Raw genomic sequence first — 20,937 nt, forward strand, 5'->3', positions numbered from 1 at the left:
AAATTTTCACATCTACCATTTTTAGTCATATTAGTCTAGACAGCACAATATGTAACTTAATGTTCTCATTGCCATAAATTTAGGTGGAAGAAGGAAGCAAAAATGTACGCTTGGGCTCACTAATCTGTCTGCTGGTAGAGGAAGGACAGGACTGGAAGCAAGTTGAAATACCAGCTGATGGTAGTGATCCATCTTCTCTGGCTCCATCAGCACCTGTGCTTACCACAACTCCTGCAGATCCTTCAGTTTCAGCCCCTCCTAAACTGGAACATCAACCTGGAAAATTGCAGTAAGTTTCTGTTTGTTATGAAATGGAACTCTTGTCTAATTAGGTCAGTAGAGCTGAACCAAGAATAATCTTTTGTGCCTTTTTACCTAGTATTAAGCTGTTAGTTTAAGAGAGTGTTTCAGTATGTGTGAGGTAATAAAGCTTGCCTGCCCAGAATATTTCTTTGCTTGTAAGCCAAATAAATAAATTCGAAGAACATAGTTTTATTAGAGCACCTTCTATGGACGTGCTTTTATTCTGATATACAATTGCTTTATGAAGGATCCTAAGCTTAGGTTAGGAAGAAGTTGTGTTTATATACGATGGACACTAATACTTAAGTATCAGATGCTCAGTTTACCTATAGCTTGTTTTCGATTTCTTTTTTAGGAGAAAAAATAAACAAATGGCATACTCCAAAACCCTTCCAAGCTCTTACACTTTTGATATTAAAAAAATTTCTTCTTATTTTCATAGCAGGGAATGTGAAAAACTCAAAACTGTGGGTTTACGTGCTCTTTGTTTTGTTTTGATCCGTTAGGGTACTCTAAGCATTGGAAACATCTTGGAGGGGGAGTACATTAACCCCAAAGTGTTAGTCAGGTAACAGTAATCACTGGTGTTTGTGTTGCAGGATGTACATTATTTGGAGGTATCACTCCTTATTTGGAGTGAATTGTGATAACACAAAAGCTGTAAAATTACAGCCTATTAAAGAAAAGAATAGGAAACTAATTCTGGTAGCATGTGCTATGCAAACTGTTTGGTTTTTGTTGTTTTGGGGTTTGTTTGGTTTTCTGGGTTTTTTTGGTTGTTTGGGTTGTTTTTTTTTTCCCCAACTTCATTACCTTTTCTGTCTGGTTTGCTCTGTTTACTTTTGCTGTCAGCATTTAGGCTCTTCTCATGCAAGTGGAAGACAACTAATTGAGGTCATTGCCCAGACGTTACCTGTAGTAGGAGGATGATCCAAGGAAAGGATCCTTGAAAGGATTAAGTCATGCATTTTAGTACCAAAGAACATCAGATGTGCATCTGTTTCACTGCAACTGTTAATTAGAAGTGTATCAGCATCTTTGGAATCAAGTGATCATTTATGACATGGTTTTTTTGCCGAGGGCTTTATGGACAGTTCTTAAAACTCAGTGTGGTGCAAATATAGTCTCCTTTAGGAAATAATGAATTGGAGATTTTGTGGAAAGACTTGAAACCAAGTATTTATTCTTTTATGAAAATGTTGCTGCTTTTGTATCTAAGAATTTGGAAACCTCTTCTCTACATGTTGGGTTTTTTCCTCATTTCAGAAAGCAAAACATGCTACAGTGCGCTGGGCGCTCTGTAGCGATGTACTGTGCTTTGTAGTTGATCACTGTTTCTGTTTCGAGGCAGAAATGTTACTATTGAGCATACCTCATCTAAGTCAAGACGGCAGGTACAGGTTTACTAGTATTATAGTATATCTTAGGTATATGCTGATTAAAATGTTTGAGTGTGGGAGGGCTTAATATTTAGTCTTCTAAAGCAGATACTGAATTATGCAACTGCATCTGTATGGCTTTTGCTTTCCGAAGAAGTAGCCATTTCATTAAATCAATCCTGTAATATAAAATTGAAGCTAGGGCAAAGGTAATGTTATAATTAGAACTAAGCTGCATTAATGATGCAATTACAGCTAGCGAAACAAATAAGAGATGAGCAACCCTCTTGTCTGAGCTCCTAAAACTCATTTTTTGATGTTACTGTAACAAGCTGGTCTTAAATGTATTTGGTTCTTCACTGATGAATCTTTTCCAGAAGAATCCACAAGTATATTGCATCGCTGCTGTAAGAGAAAAGTTTGGAGATGAGTTTTCCACTCTTTATTTTGATCCCTTTAAGGTCATTATTGTGTTTTTAAATTCAACCTTGCATTAAAGCTTGGTGAAGAGACACAGTCTGACTTCAGTGTTAGGATCACAGCCTTTGTACAGAACTCTGTTCTCTTCCCCAGCTGTTGCTTCTGAAATAGAGCATATATTGTGTAGTTTCTCTTGATATACATTAAATGAAATAAGTTAATCTTATTGTTTAAATAGTTTATTTTTCTCTTCATTTCTTTAGGGTTCGCTTAAGTCCTGCAGCTCGCAACATTCTGGAGACACATGGACTAGATCCAAGCAATATTACACCTTCTGGGCCTCGAGGAGTCTTCACTAAAGAGTATGTAGATATTTCAGTAAAGCTACAACCTCACATTCCCTTATTTCTTCCTTTGAACCTAGAGCAATCTCCATGAACTTGAAAAGCCCATTTATTTAAAAAGCCAACTTTTTGTTCCAGTTTTTTCCATGGGGGAATGGCTTTGAAATTTGAAAAACCTGTTGAGAAGATATGGAGAATAGTTTAGGAAATATTGTAAGAAGCCTTTAATTTAAAAAAAACCAACCAAACAAACAAAACTTTCTGTTTTTATATCCCATTTGAGCTACATGGTGCTGCTGTCATATTTCCTGCAGTTCAGCCTAATGGTGGCTATCAACTCCTAGGCACCACTGTTAGCTACCATTGTGGATCTCAAGAATTTTGCTACTCAGAGGTGTATTCAGAGCCAAAATAAAATACCAGTGGCCTGTATTCTTCAACTCCTTTTCTTTGAGGAGTTCAGATCTCTTGCTTCTTTCACTGAAGTTCAGTTATGAAGTCTGTCAGGATTTAATTTGTTTCCTTTTTTATTAGGCTGGGGAAAGCAATGAAGTGTAATGGTAAGAAATCCACAGTTCTGTTTTTTCTCCCATCTTTGTTTTTTTCCCCATCTTTGATTTAAAGACTGTTTGTTTACAAACCTGTGGTTTGTTGTGATCAGGCTTCTAGTAGTTTACTGTACACTTGAGTATTCTGATGTAATGATTGGCACTCAAGCCTTGGAGTGAGTAACTTGTGTATAAAAACCTCTTGTGGTAGATCCAGAGCCCTTAGCCTTGAAATCGTGCATTATCTTCACATTAGTGTGTATGTTACTGGAGATGAGGATTTTGGCAGGAATACTTACTTTTGTTGTCAGTAAAATTATTCCTTTTGACAAATGCCATCATTCATCTACACAAACCTTGTTAGCTGCTGTAATTTTAGTTCCATTCAAACACAACCAGGTCAGCATAACTTGGAATTGAACCCAGAGAAGCAGACATTGGAAGTCTGCTGTTTTTTCAAAATTTTTTCCTATGGTCTTTGGCTGACTTGAGATAAAATAAGGTGTTAAATAGATATATCCTCTGTAACAGCAAATTATCAGAGATGTTTTTTTCTTAATTATGTAAGTGTAATGGTAATTTATGGTGTGTTACTAGGCTATGGCAGGTGGAAACCCTCTAGGACTCTGAGCTACTTAATTAACATTCCCTAGTTGTCATGGAGATGTAGCAAAGATTTTTCTGTAGCTATGAGAATTATCTAACACAGTCTTTTTTCAAAACTGCTTTCTTCCATACAAAAGATTCAACTTTGAAATGTCATTTTAAGATACAGACTGTCTGGGGGGTGTTTAATCCATTCGTTTGAAATGGTGTTAATCTTTCAGGTGCCTACAGGCTCTGCTATTACGTTCAGTTTGAAATGAAATGTTTGCAGATTTTTGTAGAGAGCTGCTACAGATATTCAGGAAAATATTTCTTTTGCTAACTTGACATTACTATTAAAATATATTCTATGCTTTATAGCTGAGTGACTCATGGTCTCTTTTCCAAGTAGACTAGTGATTGATTCTTTGAGGGACTATTCACTTTTCACTTTCAAACTGAGTTTCCTTATTGAACAGGGCTCATGCTCACCAGATTACAGGAAACAAAGAAAGATAGTGAGTTATCTAAGCAAGCAAGATTCTTTGTCCCCAACTTTTTATCTTTAAATTCAATTCACTCTAAAACTTTTAAGTGAAAACTCCTATTGCTGTTAATAGCTTTCTCTGTCATAATCTACTCCCGTAGTAGGCTGATACTTCATTTCTCTTATGTATCTGTGCAAGGCTGAATTACTGTTGTCTTCTTCCTGCTTGTTTTTGTCTTATGGAGTGGCAGCTTTATTTTTAAGCAATATCCTCTGCTTTCTTCAGAAATATACTAGAAAATTGATGTGTCAGTACAAAGTAACTCACAACTTCCGTCAAAGATTGCACCATTTTTCTAGTCATCAGCTCAGACGCTGTGTTTGGGAGAGCTGTGTTAAAATTGTTGATTGTTTCAGAGTACTTGTGCCCTTTTTCATCCTATTTACTAGTGATCTAGGGATTTATAAATGCAACCATGAAAAGGCGGGGGGGAGGGCTAGTTACCAATAATAACTGTGTTTTTCTGAGGCCATGTTCCTCCCAACTGTACCTTCGTACTAGCTCTCACTCTTAGCGTGATTTGGGATCTGAGCTGCTCAGGTGCTTGCATTTTCAGCTTGCAAATAAGGCACAGCGCACACATGTAGTGCTGTAGTGACTCTCTTTCCAGAGTCATTTCATGTATATGTATTGAGTGCAGACTTACAGTGGGATCTATGCTGCGTGCAATTTGTCAGCCGCCATATGGAGGAATGAGTTCCTTCTATAATGTTGATAGTGCAGTAAGTCCGATACCTAGAAGTTTCTGATGTGTAACATTCTCCGCTCACCTTTTTTCTTTTTCCAGGAAATCTGTGAATTGAGTAATCAGATGTTCAGATGAAAGGGGATTGGGACAATTTAGTAACAATAACTGCCATCAGAGGAAGCTAGTGTCAATCTGTGCATCTCCTGTTGCACCATTGGGTCCTTAGTGATTTTTAGGTGTGTGTATAACCTCTAACTTGTCCATTTCAAACAAAGTACATTTTGAGCAGAAAATACTAAGTTTACTTTTGCCATTCTTTGGATTTTGGCTAACATGAAGTGGAAAGACTACACACTTCTGTAGTAGTGGTAAACTGAATACTTGTAATAATAACAGTTTGGTAAGGCATATTTTTGTTTAATAAATGTTTACCCAGCTCTGATATCATTTATGGGGAGCAGACTGCTCTCTTTCATGTTTGTTACTTCTTTCTCTCATCTTTCTCCATTACTATCCTGTGTTGATAGAGGTTTATAGAGTAGTTGGAAAGATGTGTCCAACCCTTCCTTTTCCAGTTCTAATAAAATATCTATTTGCCTGACTTGTACTAAAATCTGTTTAATTTGATTTGCTTTGGTGCCTCCTCCAACTCTACTTATATGCAGGCTCACAATCTTGCAGCCATGACAGTCATAACATTGCTGTACCTATTTATCAGTTAAATCATGTGGAATTGGTGTTATACATGTGTGTATAACAAATATTTATGTAATATATATAATATAAATATATGAAATATTATTTATATATGTATATTTTATTTATATCTCATACTCATGCATGAGTTTCAAAAACTCCTGAGTGAATCTTGTAATCTAAAAGTAAGCTCAATTTTGGCAATACTTTTTCAGTTAACACACTAATAGCCACCAAAATTATTAAAGCATTTTGACGTGGCTATGATAGGTAGGACCATCTGTTTTTTGTCATTTGCATAATATATGGAAGTAATTTTAAAGCACTTCCTTAGCTTTAAAATATATAAGAAGCTATAAAAGCTTTATTTTATGTATTATGGAATATAATGAGCAGATGGTCTGTCTTATGACTGCCAAGTTAAAACCCTTAAGTAATTTTTGGTAGGTTCTAATATGTTAGCTAGGAAAGTTGTATTCTCTCATGCAGTTACTTTTTTTTGTCCCTAATGCTAGGGAATGATTTTCATTCAATGAAATCTAATTTTTTCCCCGATACAGTAGCTATGTTAAATACTAAACACTTATTTTTAAAACAAATTTTGTCTAACATGTTAATTTGGAAAAACAAGTAACAACTTTAATAATGACAAATTTGCATCCTGAGCTCAGTCTTTTTTTTTAATTTTTAATATCATTTGCTGAAGTATATATTGAAGCTAAAAATAAATTGAAGCAAGTCAGCAATCTGTAAAAGGCATTGTATAGAAAATACAGAGCTTTTCAGTTTTCAGTTCTTGGTTCTGGAGTGCTACTTTGTTAGGAAGAACTAAGAATGCATAGCGTTGTTCTGAGATTTTGTCCTTTCTACAAAAATTTAATAACACAAACTATTGACTCTCACTCAAGAATAGACGCTCACTCAAGCAGTAATCTAATAAAACTAGATAGCTTTGTTGTTTAGTATTTATGGCTTATGTTTTGAAGCCATGGTATGGTTGTAAGTAGTCTGATTTTTACATTTATTTTTAATTTCCTCTGCCAGTTTATGTGATAAAACTTTGTGTACATAAAACTTTGTGTACATGCTGTGGTGATGTCTTCATGAAGTGATAGAGATTTATCTAGGGTATATGATACAGACTTTTGTTATCAGATCTGGAGCATAAAGAGAGGAGATCTATGGCTGATACAGCTCTTCTAACAAGTCGCTAGTATAGGTGCAGTTACAACTGCAAACCAGAAATTTTACTATAGCTTATTTCCCTTGCAATTGGCAGCAGTGGTGTAAATGCAGCCTTTTCTGTTTAGCCTCGTAGGTGCTAATCTTTAGCACGTTGCTTTATAAATACAATGCATCTAGGGTAGATGTAGTATTATAGCTTAAAGATGGGAGTTTACTTATGTCTGTACTGTGCCCACAAAAGGGAAGTTTTGTGGTGGTAGCTATGTCAGTATAAAGACCGTGGGAGAATGCTTATAGAGTAGATGAGGTTCAGCCACACCTGGGACTGTTAGATGTTACTCAGTTTTTGGCTTTGGTTCTTTAGTGTTGCTATCTTTCAAATTGCTTATGAAATATGGACTTGTATACTATCTACACCTGTTTGTGCATATTTATGTCAGAAAGGTACAGAGAAATGAATGATAAATGTACTACTCAATTTTCTGTGAGCACTAATTAACTACATTAAATTCAAATGATTACAAATATAACACATGAAACAGCTTTTATTTGAGACTTTATAGCCTGAGTAAATGTACTCTGATATCTTATTTAGAAGAATTGTTAGTGCAATTCACAAATTACCTTGTACACTTACAGTTAGTGATGATGAATGTTACGCTTCTCTAACACAAATGTTTTCTGTTACTGCATATTCAAGCCCTTTTATTCACAGAAGTTGATGAGAATTTACTAAAAAGATATCACAGAAGAGACACAAAATTCATATCAGTTAGAAATCACCTTAATGTTTGGTTTGACAACAGAAATTTAAATGCACAGAACTGGCTAATTAACTAAAATAAGTGATGGAATAGTAATACTTTAGGAATTTTTGAAATAGTTTCTTTGTTGTCAGTATTTCACTGTGTTTAATCACCAGGGATGCTCTCAAACTTCTGCAAGAGAAGCAGAAGGGCAAACCCAGTGAATTGAAACCTGTGGTTTCTCCAGCTCCTCCCCAGCCTACTACAGTGCCTTCTGCTTTGCAAGCAACCGCTGTGACTTCAGCTTATCCAAGGCCAGCAGTTCCACCAGTTTCCACACCAGGACAACCTGCTGCACTGGTAATGCTTCTGTTAAGTCCTCGACATTGCTACAGCTAAATATTGCCATGGCTACTTAAGTAGCTATATGAGATTTCCAGAACTGGAGAGACAAAGGAAACTGAGGCCACTCAGATGCCAAGCCCAGTCATGCGCAGTTTTCAGTATGTTTGAGTGATTCTAAAGCAGTGTAGTTCAAACTGCAGAGCTCTTGAAATTATGATGTGCACACTACTTTGTGTAACTTGCAAACTGAAGCCATGAAAAAATTTACATTGCAGGCCTTGGAAAGGGGAAAGTCAGAGAGGCAGCAGTTTTATTTCAGTCGCCAAACAAGAAGATGCCACTAGTTTGGAAATCAACAATACACCTTTTCCCTCAGTCCCTGCAGGATCAGTATGACAGTGTGTATTCCAAACTCAGAGAAACTTGAATCCTGATTTATTTTTGCTGTACTTCATTTGTTTGCTTTCCTGCAATATAAATATATGTAAATGTCCATTGATGAGTTGTCAAGAAGCGAGGAAGGAAAGGGCTTTGAAGAGTAATTTTGCAAACTCTAGCACCTAAATACAGTTTCTATGTTAATTTGAAATGTTAGAAATACTAGAAATTGTTTTTTAAAGAATAAATACCCGTGCTGAAATGTACATTAGTAGAAATTGAAAAGCTTTTGTGAAAAATGGGGGGAAAAACCTTTCTGGCTCTAGAACTAAATATGAAGTATCTTTATAGGCTGAAGTTTACAATGTAGCTACAATTCATAATATTTAGAAAATGCTGCTTTTTTTTGCACTGTACAAAGAACCAAACAAATTACAGAAAGCTCAAACTTAGATATTTTTCCATTACAGAAAAAAAAAAAATGTTTGTCATTGCTCCAGAACATACATATTGCAATTAGTTGTGTGTTGAGTACTACGCAGTATGTAGTATATGTGCTATAGATTAGGTATACAAAATAATGTTTTACAGAATCACTTATTTTCTTGCTTTTTGTAGTTACTGATATTTCAAGAGATTCCTTGAAAGTTGACTTGCTTCTATGAAGAAGTTGGGAAAACTTCTGCATTGAAACATTCCTGAATACATCTGGAAGGAGAGAGAAGAATAACAAAAATTCAAAGATAGGCAGTAAAGTCTGTCTTAAGGAACCACTCAGGGAACTGAAAAAGCAGTAGCTTACTGAGGAAATACTCTACTATAATTTAAATGGAACAAAGCATATTCTGAGCAATATGCCAGGTCTGGCAGATGGAACAGTGCTTATGTACTCTGGCTGAGAATTAATGCCTGAATATTTGGAAATGTTTTTTTTTAAGCAGTCTGCTAGAATAGTAGCATTAATTCTATACTGTGAAGTGAAAGTATCTTTATCCTATAAAACCTCTTGTGTTGATCCAAGTTAAGTGGAATAGACTAGAACACTCAATGGTCTTAATCATATTAATTTCAGTAGTTGGAATATATCACTTTTTGATATCTAGAGGATATTTGAAGTGAGCAGGAGTCACTGATCATAACGCATCAATGCTGGAGTCCTATTTCAGCAAAGGGGAAGTATGTTTGCTCTCTTGATATTTAATATGCAGTATATGATTTCTTTCAGGGCACATTCATAGAAATCCCAGCTAGCAACATCCGAAGAGTTATTGCTAAGAGATTAACAGAGTCTAAAACTACTGTACCTCATGCGTATGCTGCTGCTGACTGTGACATTGATGCTATTTTGAAATTAAGAAAAGAATTGGCCAAAGGTTAGTGATTAAACTGACTTACTATAACGTGATACTAATGCATAGTTTGTCTTGTTTACATAATCTTGCCCAGGAAGTGTAGATTTTTGTATAGGCAGAACACTATGCATTCAAATAATCTTTTTCAGTATTATATATGTTGGACTCAAGCTGTAGTTCCCTGTTGATTATTGAATTGGACAACTTATCAAAGTATAGGAAGACAAAGGTGTTACTTTGCCAACTAACACAACACTCTGTAGACAACTGCAATTTAACACAGGACTACGCATTGTCCAGTAGGTTTTTGTTTCCTTCCATCCAGATGCAGCAATATTTAGCTTCTTGATGGTTAAAATCTCAGATTATTCATGTGAAAGATAATAGGGGAAGCTTAAAATTAAAATACACTCATGCTCTGTCCTTCTAAGTACAATGTTAAAATTTAGTTTTGCTGGCATCTGTATTGAATTTACTGGAAGGAAAGCTAATGCAGCCTCTTAAATTCTGGGTGAGAAAGGCTTTATCCATGGTGAGGAAAGAAAGGGATTTTTTTAGCACATGCCAGCCAATGCATGGGAAATTCCACTTGAAGGCAAAGTAATGGTATTAATGTGAAGGAGGCAGGGTTATCTCTTTCACTGAAATTTATATGTATATGCTTAAATCTATGTTAAGCTGTTGGAATAGAAATCTCTCCCACGGAAAACTGGACAATTTTAATATATACATTGAGAATTGGATTAAAAGCTATAAATCTCAATATATATATGTGTGTGTAAATCCCAGTTTTCATGTGTCCACTGTCTTATTTATACAGAAATATTTATGTGAAAGATTAAGAAATTAAATTTTCCCTTTTTGTTTCAACTTGTATTCCCTGAAGTAACTTATTTAGAAAAAGTTTTTGAAGTTTAAGATCATAATCAAAGATTGCTTTGTTTTTGCTAAAACTGTTTTTGTTTTTGCTAAAATCAGCTGAGTGTACTGTACAATAGGATGTTTTAATAGTTTCAAAATTAACTATGCAGACTAGAATCTTCTTTCTCAAATCTCAGTTCAACAAAGTATATATGACATGCATTTGAAAAAACAAGATTTTTTTCAACAGAGCACTCTTCAGGCAGGTACTTCATTTTCATGCAAAATATCACAAAAGTGTTGTTTGCTTAGTGTCTTTAAGGACTTCTACTTAGTTGGGTAAAAAACCTGAATGAAAGTTTTTATTACTTTAACATCATAATCTTCTTAATTTAAATTAAAGTCTATTATATTTAGAAATATTTGGTCAATATACTGATTTTAATGTTGTCTACAGGAAGTGGTTCCAATTTCATAGTTCATGAAGGCATTAAACCAAAATACGTGGAAACTCTTTAGGAAAGCATTGTTTTATATTAGGGCAGTTCTTGCAATTGCCTGCAGTTATTAGCATTTTTCCTTTTTTTTTTTTTTCCTCCCCCCCCCCCCCCCCCCCCCCCCCCGTTTTACTTTGCTAGCTGGTTTAATATTCTGTAAAGAGGACACCAACACAGTGCAATCTATTTATAAATACCTGTGTCAGAAATAGGGAAACAAATGTTTTCATAAAGCTTTGATATCTGTAAGTTAATTTGATCAAGCCAGATTTACAGTTAGGTAGGTTAGAGTTGTATTAGTCTAGGGCTTAATCTTGCTCTTCAGTAACTCCCCTTAAGTTAGAGGATTTTTCTATTGTATCTTTTGACTCAGATATTTAAGCCTGAGGAAAAATTTATTTTGTAATGTAATGTTTCCTTTTCCCATCATACTTATACAGCTATTTTCCATTAAATACACATCTTGAACAAGAATTTAAAGGACTGTAATGAAGTCTGATCAGAGAGAATTGTTGAGCAATTGCACTATAAGACTATTTTTCTCAGCAAGGTCATATCTCTATCACCAATCTGGTAACCTGTGGAAAAAAAATTAATGAATGAATTCATTGTCCTTTTTCAGTCACATCTTCCATCTTCACTTATCTCCTAAGCTACTTGCAGAGGTTATAGATTTTTGGAGATATTTTTCTTCACAGAAAAGCTGGATTAAACAGTTGAAAACCTGTGCTGCATGTTTCTGCCTCTGTAGTATCTTCATTCCCTCTGATGCCAAAACTTGAGTTATTTTAAGCTGTCCCAGACCACAGATACATTTTGGCATCAGACCTGTAAAACAGTTGTACAAGCACAATTGAGGTGATGTTGCGAAGTAGGAAGCAGTAGCTGAGGGGAAGGGAGACAGGCCTGGGTTTGGGCAATGCCTGCCTTCAATTTCCTGCTTGTCCATGGAGCTCTAACTAATACTAATACATTGAGAAATGAGGTTTGGCTGCAGCTGTCCAGGAAGAGCAGCCTTCTCAGGAAATCTGTCTGGTTTTAAGGCAGAACTTGATAAATTAGTCAAGATCACGTAGTATGATTGACCGCAATATCTGTAAGTGATTCTTCTCGTCTTGAGTTTCTATAAAATGTGGAATATTCTTCACAAAGAACAATACTTATTTCTAGTGTCTGAGGTTAGCAATATTGTTTATTGAATTGACGATATCTTACCTCTGCCTAAAATGACATGACATCTGTTGCGTTTTATCTGCTGGAAATTGGTTGAGATCAGTTGTTATCTACTTTATCAGTTGCAGCCAAACTAATTAGGCATAGCTTTTTAAATTAGTTTTCATTCTTTTAGAGGAGAGATCGCTTTTCAGATCAAATTGGGAAGATATTGATTACTTTTTCTTTTGATAGGTTTACCTAATTATGCTGGTGAAAGAATCATTTATTTGTTTACAAAACTTCACTTTTCAATACCTACAAAGTTTGGATACTATTCCAGGCATGCAGATTAATCTCTGCCACTTTATAAATTTAATTTTCATTCATCATTCATTCCATTTTATGAAATCTCATTTTCCACACTGTTCAGGCTGCATAAGCAAGTAGTGAAGTTCTGTTTGCTGAAGGAGACATGCACACATACACCTTATAGCCTGGTACTAAGTCTGTTACTGGGTTAAAAAATTCTGAAGGCCCATTATTTTATAATGAGGAGAAACAGTATTTTTTTTTTTCTTCTACTATACTTTTTTTTTAAAGACCAGTTTGTTTCTAAAGGCTAAAGACATTCATGGGAGAATACAGCTGCCTACACAAGAGGAAGGTACATAATCTCACATGGATTCTTTCTGGTGTTGTTCAATTAGTCCTTTTTTTCTGGTACCATTTAAATCATTTGTTCTCAACAGTTCAGCTTTTAGATGTCTATCCTCATTATTACACCAAGTAGTAGAAATAGAATTAATAGGGTATGCTGTTTTAGACATTACCACAATAATGAAAAGTGAATATTTATAGGTCTAAGGCAGTGACATGTGGCACTTCAAGTTTTGTTCTAAAGTTTCATTATTGCTGTCATGGTTTGAAAGCTTGTAAGTTCAGGTTCAAATGATAGTTTTCCAAAGCCATGTGAATGTTGCATTCAATATAGCATAGCAGGGTAGTTTTAATTTAATTTTTTATTGCTGTACTGATTGAGAAACCAAGTGCTTTCTTCTCCTTTATTAAAGCATTTACAGAAGAGCATGAAAGCTGGGGCCACGTATTGCTGACATTGCTGTGACTTTATTTAACCTGCACAAATTAGGTCCAGTTCTGAGAAGTGCTGCATGTTCTAAGGTTTAACTGAAGTCTGTGAAACCTAGAGACTTTTACTGACAGAATCAGGCCACAAATATCTTCACACTTGTACAAGCCAGTTGGAGGGGTCTGAACACTAGCCAAGAAAACTGACCCCAAATCACAAGGATTATTAGACTGTAAAAAAAGAAACACTGTTAATCATCAATTATTGCACATTCATTCGAGTCATAACTTTTTACTGAACAATTTTTTCAGAGGCTGTATGTGATAGTAATACTAAGGAAAAATCAACCATTTAGAATTTTAAATTACCTTTAACATTTATGTCATTTTTGAGACTTCAGTTATCATCAGTCAGTTATTACTTTCAAAGCAAAATATAGTAATGACTTTGAAAAGTCATGAAAGAGTAAGAGGACATTTTTAAGTTAAAGTTTTCTAGGTAGTAAGTAGGGCTATGCTTCACAAAACTTTTGAAAGGATGAAGAACCCAATCCAAGCTGATGAGGAAGAGAGCTTGAAAGATTGACAGGGGAGGAAATATGAGTTGTTACAACGTATTGCTGTACATCTGAAGGCTACATTTCTTGAAAATAAGAATGAGGAGGAAATAAGACTAAAGGAAGCAAAGATGACAGCTGGGAGGGTTTTCAATGTAAGTAGTTCTGGAGTTGGGAGAGTGAATTTGATGGGTTCCACAATCAGTTTTTGAGGTCTGTTCTGGAGGGTGGTCTCCCTGAGATGTGGTTCTGTCAAATTCTAGTAGCTAAGCAATGTCTTAGAGAAACCTTAAATGACAGCCTGGAAAAAATGTGTATCATGTATATTTAATTTTTTTTTTTACGTTAAGTTTATTCTTTTATACATAATTGGAAACACATTATTTTAATCAATATGATTTGTAAAAATAAAGCTTGTTTTTCATTTGAAGCTTTACTGGTAATTGAAATGAATTAAAGTGAATCAGAAAGAATGTGTTGATTTCACAGAAATGATGAGTCCAAATAGTGTTTCAGGTGATCTTTTGGGGTATCTGCAACTTGAAATGTATTTGAGCATCCTGGAGGTAGAAGATTCAGTTTGGACTGATGTTAAATAAGAGAAGAAAGAAGGAGGGTGGTTTTTTTTCTAGCTAGCCATGAGCAGTAATAAAACAGTTTGTGGTTTTGTGAATAGATATCCTGATGTCACATCGCTTTTCAGTTCTTGAAAGGAAAGAACTGGGTACCGAACTTTGGAAAATGGACGGGTGTGCATCTTTCATTGATAAGGCACTTGTACAAATGCACAGGGAGGTAAGAGCTGGCATTTCTTGGTATCCCAGGGAGATATACACTTTCATGTGCCCCTTTATTCTTAGGTGCAAAGTAGTCATTGCACAATCTGCATTAAATAACTTTTCTGTAATAAATAATTTGGTGGAGAGCAAAATACGGTTTTCTGTCACTCAGGAGACAATTGTCAGTTTTAAGTCAATGAAATATAGACTCCAAAGTCCTAGACTTAAATCCTTCTGACCAGGGAAGCGTTGTGAATTGGTAATCTTAAAGTAATGTTTTTATTACTGTAGCTTTGGGTGATGATCCACAATTAGTTGTTCTTGAGGCAAATTATGATGAAATCTTTCAGTGATTTGACCAAAATGTTCTTGGTACTGTTTACCTGTCTCTATTTCTTCCTATGAGGTTTGTGTGTGTTTGCTTGTTGGGGTTTTTCTAGCATGATGAAGGAGAATAGCAATAGAACAGGAATTGAAAGATATCTTTAGCCTTTATGGTTTTTGTGGGGTTTTTTTTGTTGTTTGTTTTTCTAAAAAAAAAAGGTATTGTGGTTGCCCTAGGCAGAATGCCTAGGTCTTCAGAAGCTTTCTTGGTCCCATCTGTAAATGTTTTGTATGACAAGACCGACATAACTCAAATGAGTAATTTTTGTCTTCAGGGAAAAGCAGGCACATTAGCAATCCAATATTCACTGTATATTATTCCAGATATAGTTGTAGGTAGGTGGGATTTTTTTTTGTTGTTGCCCCACCCCCCCTACCCCAGAATGATACTATAGCTTTTATATGTGGCATCTCTTCCAGCTTAAATCTTTAATAGGGTTCCCCCATTTGGGTCATCTGGATACTAGTGCTCAACAGTAGAAGGATTTTCAATTTACTGAAAGCTTTGCCTCTGGAGCAAGGTTAAAAAACAGTTTTGTTATCACAGTGCAACATCAAAAAGTATCTTCGAGGTCCAAGTTAAATTTCTTTACATGAATGGGTTATTGCATGGATGTGTAGAAAAGGGTTTTCAAGGTTAACTTAATGTTAGCCTTGAAAGGTTCTGTATACAGAAGCACCAGCTATGTTTTAGACACAGATAAGTGTTCATGTGGTGACATGCCTGTCTGACAAAGAAGTTGATACTCTTTCTCTCTCCTTGACCCATGTTTTTGTTGATATAACAAAAGATCTGCTTGCAACCAGGTATTTCTAGCAATTTAGACTGTTACGTTTTTCCTGGGGGTATCCCAATATAGAGATCTTTTGATGTGGCATTATAGCACAAGACATAAGCCCTCCAGGAGTGTTAGGGTACTTCATAGTCATTTGCTGTTCCCGAAGGTTTACCCTGTGAGTGAATTTTCTCTCAGCTTAATGTCAGAGCTGTACACCTAGGAACTAGAATGCTGACATTGGAGGGCTACTGCTATGTACTGGTGACTAGCCCATGCTTGTTTATCCATTTGTGAGGTCCTAAATTGAATTAGACTGGTATATTCAGATTTTCTAGATGATGATACAGGAGCTGCTTCTCCTTTCACTGGAGTTTTGAATGGCTACTTTTTAATGCAAGAGTACCTAGGTCATTTTTCTACCTGACTTTTTTTTTAACGATACATTATTCACAAGTTAATGTCAAAGACAATTTATGATGTTGATATTTTCTTTAAACAGCAGCAGGTCATAAGAAATGAAGTAAAAAATTGTCTTGGGAATGCTCACTTAAAATTTTTCACATCTCTCCTGCTGCTGTGGATTCTTAATGAATATTTTTCTAAAAATGTAGGGGTGGGAAAGAGCCATATGTCTTTGCATAAAAATGAATTGCAGAGATGGTCCTGGTAGATTTTTTTTTTTTTTCTGATGGAAATGATGGTGGTTTCTACTACATGATGAGACGTAATGTGGAAGTTTTATGCAGCATTCCCTACTGTAAGCTTCTTTGTTTTGGAGGTAAAAAATGGCAATTTTCCCTACTGTAAACTTCAATGATTGAGGGCAAAATATTATCAGACATACTTCATTTAACTGTACTCCCGTATTTTCACTGTATTCCTGCCCCCCTAGTGGACAGTGACACTTTTGCCAAGGGTTAGGAAGGTAATATATAAATCAAAATATATATAATATATAAATCAATATATAAATCAAAATATAAAATACCAAAATATATTTGATGACCAAGATACAGGTTTGTCTGATGTGAAATTCTGTCAATGCAACATAGTACTTGCAAATTCCATTGTGTTACATTAGAATTCTGGCTGTCATACATAGATTGTTAATCATGGCAAATGTTGCAGGTCAGTTATGTGGTAAGTGGATACTTGGTTCATTCCTTCAAATTTATGATAACTTAAGAAGATTTCACTTAATATAATTATCTATAAATAATTTTCCCTTTACAAAAGCATTTCTAAAGGTATGTGTATTACCTTTAGACTCGAAAATGAAGTAATTTTGCTCCCTGATCTGTTCAGCTGACAGCAGTGATGATGGTAGCAGAGTAATGTAGCTTTATTGTGAGAAATGATGCATTTAATATTGTGTAAATATCGTGTATCTTCAGGATAATCTTGTAGCAACTGTGGCATATTATGCATTGTATCTATAGTCTTTACTTCTGTTGCCAGTCCTGATTTCAGTTAGTACTTTCGGTCTCCTAAAACTTGGAAAAAATAATACAGAGCAAATATAGCCATTATTTCCATCCCTCCTTTCTCCCGAGCTTTTGGGGAAAGGAAGCAAATGTATGAAGTGTTATGCAGTATTTCTTAGGCTCACATCGAAAAAATCCAGTCCTCTCAAGATTATTTTATCTGCTTCTGGCCAATGCTGCCTTTTTTTGTGTGTAGCTTTGCTTTTAGTTTAACAACTTTGTAACTCTCATATTATTTTGCAGCCTGCTTTAGAATATATTGTTAACCCATTTTAAGGATTGACAGATGCCTTCCCCTTGCTATTCTTACATTATAAGGCCCCAAAGGTCACTGGAGAATAACATATTTCTGATTTATAGCTGAATAAAAGCTGATCTCTGCAATTATTCCAGTTAATGCATCACACTACATAAAGAATAGTAGTCTCCAGTATTCTCTGTATATAATCTAGCCTATGATAGATTTCTACATAGACAGTAAATATGTAAAGCATAAAACACATAGGCTGCTACTTATAAGAATGAGTAGTAATACTCAAGTTTGCAGCTTTTGTGACATTCTAGTAACAGCTAACAAGAATGTGTCTGATCAGGAGACTTTTTCTTGATGATACTCATTTTGTCCCAAGGGGGAGAAAAGTTTTCTTGCTCTTATGATTGTAGTTTGAAGATGAGTTACTTTCTGGCAGTTTTCAAAGAAACAAATCTGCTGAATCACTGGAATCTTGTCATCACAGAAATGCTGATAAACAAATCTTGTCAGCAATGATTGTTGTCTTTTTTTTTTTTTTTCTTTTTGCAGATGACATTAAAGTATCTGTAAATGATTTTATTATCAAGGCAACTGCAGTTACTCTGAAGGTAAGTGAATAATTGACTTAAAAAAAAATATGTTTTATAGTAAACTGCCAAGGAGACAAGAGAAGTCTATTTTGTGAGCCTGTATGGAGATATGAATGTGATCATAGCAAAGCTTGTAATTCTTTATCACTTATTGTCAGGTTTTTTGAAGCTCTCCAGGTAAAATTCTCTACACTGTCTATGCTGTGGACTGTAAAAATGAGAACTTCTTAGTAAAGATCCACTTACTACAGTTATCATCTGCAGATAATGGTAGATGCTTTGTCAGCAGGCTAAAGCAATTAGCAAGATAAGTCTAATATTCTTTGCTGTTGCATCTTATTTTCTCTTACAGTTATAAACAAATATTTATCCAAGTCTTATACCAATCTTGTATATTACCTCAGATATATTCTGATGGCCTATTCAGTGACCTCTGCTTTGAATTAAAAATTCTTCAGGCAACCAATCTTTGCTCATTGCTAAGAATTGTCATTGCTCCCTTTGTCAATGTAGAAGTTAAATGATTGCAATACATCCTGAGGCTAAGACCTTAAATTTCATTAGGATCTACTTATTCCATGCCAAACTACAGAGGCTTTACAGTCTCCATAAGCTATTTGTGTGTTCTCTGGGTAGAACTGGAAACATTGCCTTCCAATTTGTGTCAATTGCTCTGCTTGGAAAACACTCCCAGTGCCACTTAATTTTTTGAAACTGAAAGGTTTCAGAGATCCTTCTTTAGGAGAACTCCCACGCTTTGGAACTGTCTCCTCTTAGTCCAGAGTGTCTCAAATATAATCACTTGGAAAACATAAGTGAAATTAATCTTATTTCCAAACTTGTGAAAAGAAAGAACTGTGGTGGTTTCATTTAGATGTGGAGCATTTTTGGTTTAAATTCAGTTTGCACTTAATTTTAGAATAAGTCATAGATGGGAGCTCTGACCAGCTTGAAGGCCAGTATTTTTAAGGTTCAGGAGGAAATAGTGTCTTTTAGTGATCACTAACAGCTGGAAAAGATCTCTGTCATGTAGAAGGATAATTAAGGGACACACACGCTTGATCCTCAAACTATCCTATGGAGTTTGCCCTTGTCATCAAGGCAATGTATTTATGTGTGACAATGAATGAATGCAGATTTTGAAGCAGTTTGGTATTGCCATGGTGTCGTGGTTTAACCCCAGTCAGCAACTAAGCACCACGCAGCCGCTTCCCCCTCCCCCTCCCAGTGGGGTGAGGAGGAGGAAAGCAAAGGAAAAAAAAAGTAAAACTCGTGGGTTGAGATAAGAACAGTTTAATAACTAAAGTAAAATATAATACTAACAATAGTAATAATGAAATATAATAATAATAGTAATGAAAAGGAATGCAACAAAAGAAGGGGGGGGGGGAAGAAAAAAAAATCAGTGATGCACAATGCAATTGCTCACCACCCGCTGACCGATGCTCAGTTAGTTCCCGAACCGCGATCCGCACCTCCCGGCCAGCTCCCCCCAGTTTATCTACTGGGCATGACGTTCCATGGTATGGAATACCTCTTTGGCTAGTTCAGGTCAGCTGCCCCGGCTCTGCTCCCTCCCAGCTCCTTGCACACCTGCTTGCTGGCAGAGCACAGGAAGCTGAAAAGTCCTTGGCTTAAGATAAGCGCTACTTAGCAACAACTAAAACATCAGAGTGTTATCAACATCATTCTCACACTAAATCCAAAACACAGCACTGTACCAGCTACTAAAAAGAAAGTTAACTCTGTCCCAGCCGAAACCAGGACACATGGATTTATTACCTATACCTTCTTGATTGCACAGTGATCACACCTTCTAGCTATATGGTAAATGCCTAGAAAAGCTAAACTTTTCTGATATCATTGCATCGTTTGAGCAGGGGGTTCTAAAAGCTACAGACAAGATAAAGCAGAATAAGGATCCAGACTAGTTGCATTACCTCACAACAGTATAAAAACATCAGGAAGGGAGTGAGAGCCATTTTTCTCATTTGCGAGGATTATTTTAACTATTCAAAAGCTGAAGGAGGAAGTTACGTTTAAGCTGGGATCTATTCCCATGGATATATGGAATTGAGAGAACACTGCACTGGAATGGATTTGAGAAATTTCTAGTGAAACATGATCTAAATATTTGCAAGAGCTATAGATTTTGACAGAAAATAGACAGGATTCTAGATAGTTTCATAAGCAAGTGCATGAGAGAAATTCTGGGCATTGGATAGACTGGAAAAAACTTCCCAAGTTATTCTATACCAGAAACAGAAGGAGGAGCTAAATGTGCTTGCTACGCATTTGTTAGATGTGAACATAGCAAGAAGCTTCTTTTTGTGACCTAATGAGACCTTATGGGAGGAAATGGTGACATCCAAAAATTACTGTGAACTGCTAGCTGCGAGCGTGGGATAAGAAATCTCTGCACCAGAGAGCAGATGAAAGGAACAGGAGACAGAGAGATGAAAGAAAGATTAGGGTTGGTGTTTTTTCTCTTCTACACAAAAAAAGACCAGTCAGGAAAGATAATGGCATGTAATCCTAGTTTACAATTCATCTATATGTGAAAGAATGACTTGAATACAAGCATTCAATGTACTTTTTATTACTTCTGCTTATATAATAGCAGTTTTTTGTTGTTATTTCTGGGTTTTTTAAATTGCTGCCTGAAACTTAAAAGACGAGTAGCTTCCTGTCCATTTATCTATTAGGCTGCTTTACTGTACTTTGAAGAAGGATATATGTGGATTATGCATGTTGTTCGTTGCCATTATTTAAAACAAGATTTCCTTATCTGCCGTCACAAAATGACCTAACCAATGAATTCTGTAAATATGATTTCTCTTTCTGATATACAAGTAAAAATATTTTGTCTGTGATTAGATTTGTATTCTTTTTCCTAGTATTTTCAGCTGACACTTATAATACAGAATTTGAATTTTGAACTTAAGGATTAGATAGTTCTATGCTGCAAACAGGAGAAAGTCATGTGTAGCATGTC

At 35.6% G+C, this 20,937-nt stretch overlaps 1 protein-coding gene across 1 annotated transcript in view; it reads left to right on the forward strand.

Annotated features, from left to right (window-relative positions):
* The window catches only part of PDHX (pyruvate dehydrogenase complex component X), a 63,337-nt gene that overhangs the window by 30,259 nt on the left and 12,141 nt on the right, over window positions 1-20,937 (forward strand). Inside the window, exons 4-8 of the mRNA XM_050897515.1 lie at window positions 84-289; window positions 2,366-2,464; window positions 7,619-7,802; window positions 9,391-9,538; window positions 17,902-17,960. Coding sequence (XP_050753472.1) covers window positions 84-289; window positions 2,366-2,464; window positions 7,619-7,802; window positions 9,391-9,538; window positions 17,902-17,960 — 696 coding nt within the window. The remainder of the gene's footprint in view (window positions 1-83; window positions 290-2,365; window positions 2,465-7,618; window positions 7,803-9,390; window positions 9,539-17,901; window positions 17,961-20,937) is intronic.

Source organism: Gymnogyps californianus, chromosome 5 (genome assembly GCF_018139145.2).
Source record: "Gymnogyps californianus isolate 813 chromosome 5, ASM1813914v2, whole genome shotgun sequence".
Classification (NCBI taxonomy): Eukaryota; Metazoa; Chordata; class Aves; order Accipitriformes; family Cathartidae; genus Gymnogyps; species Gymnogyps californianus.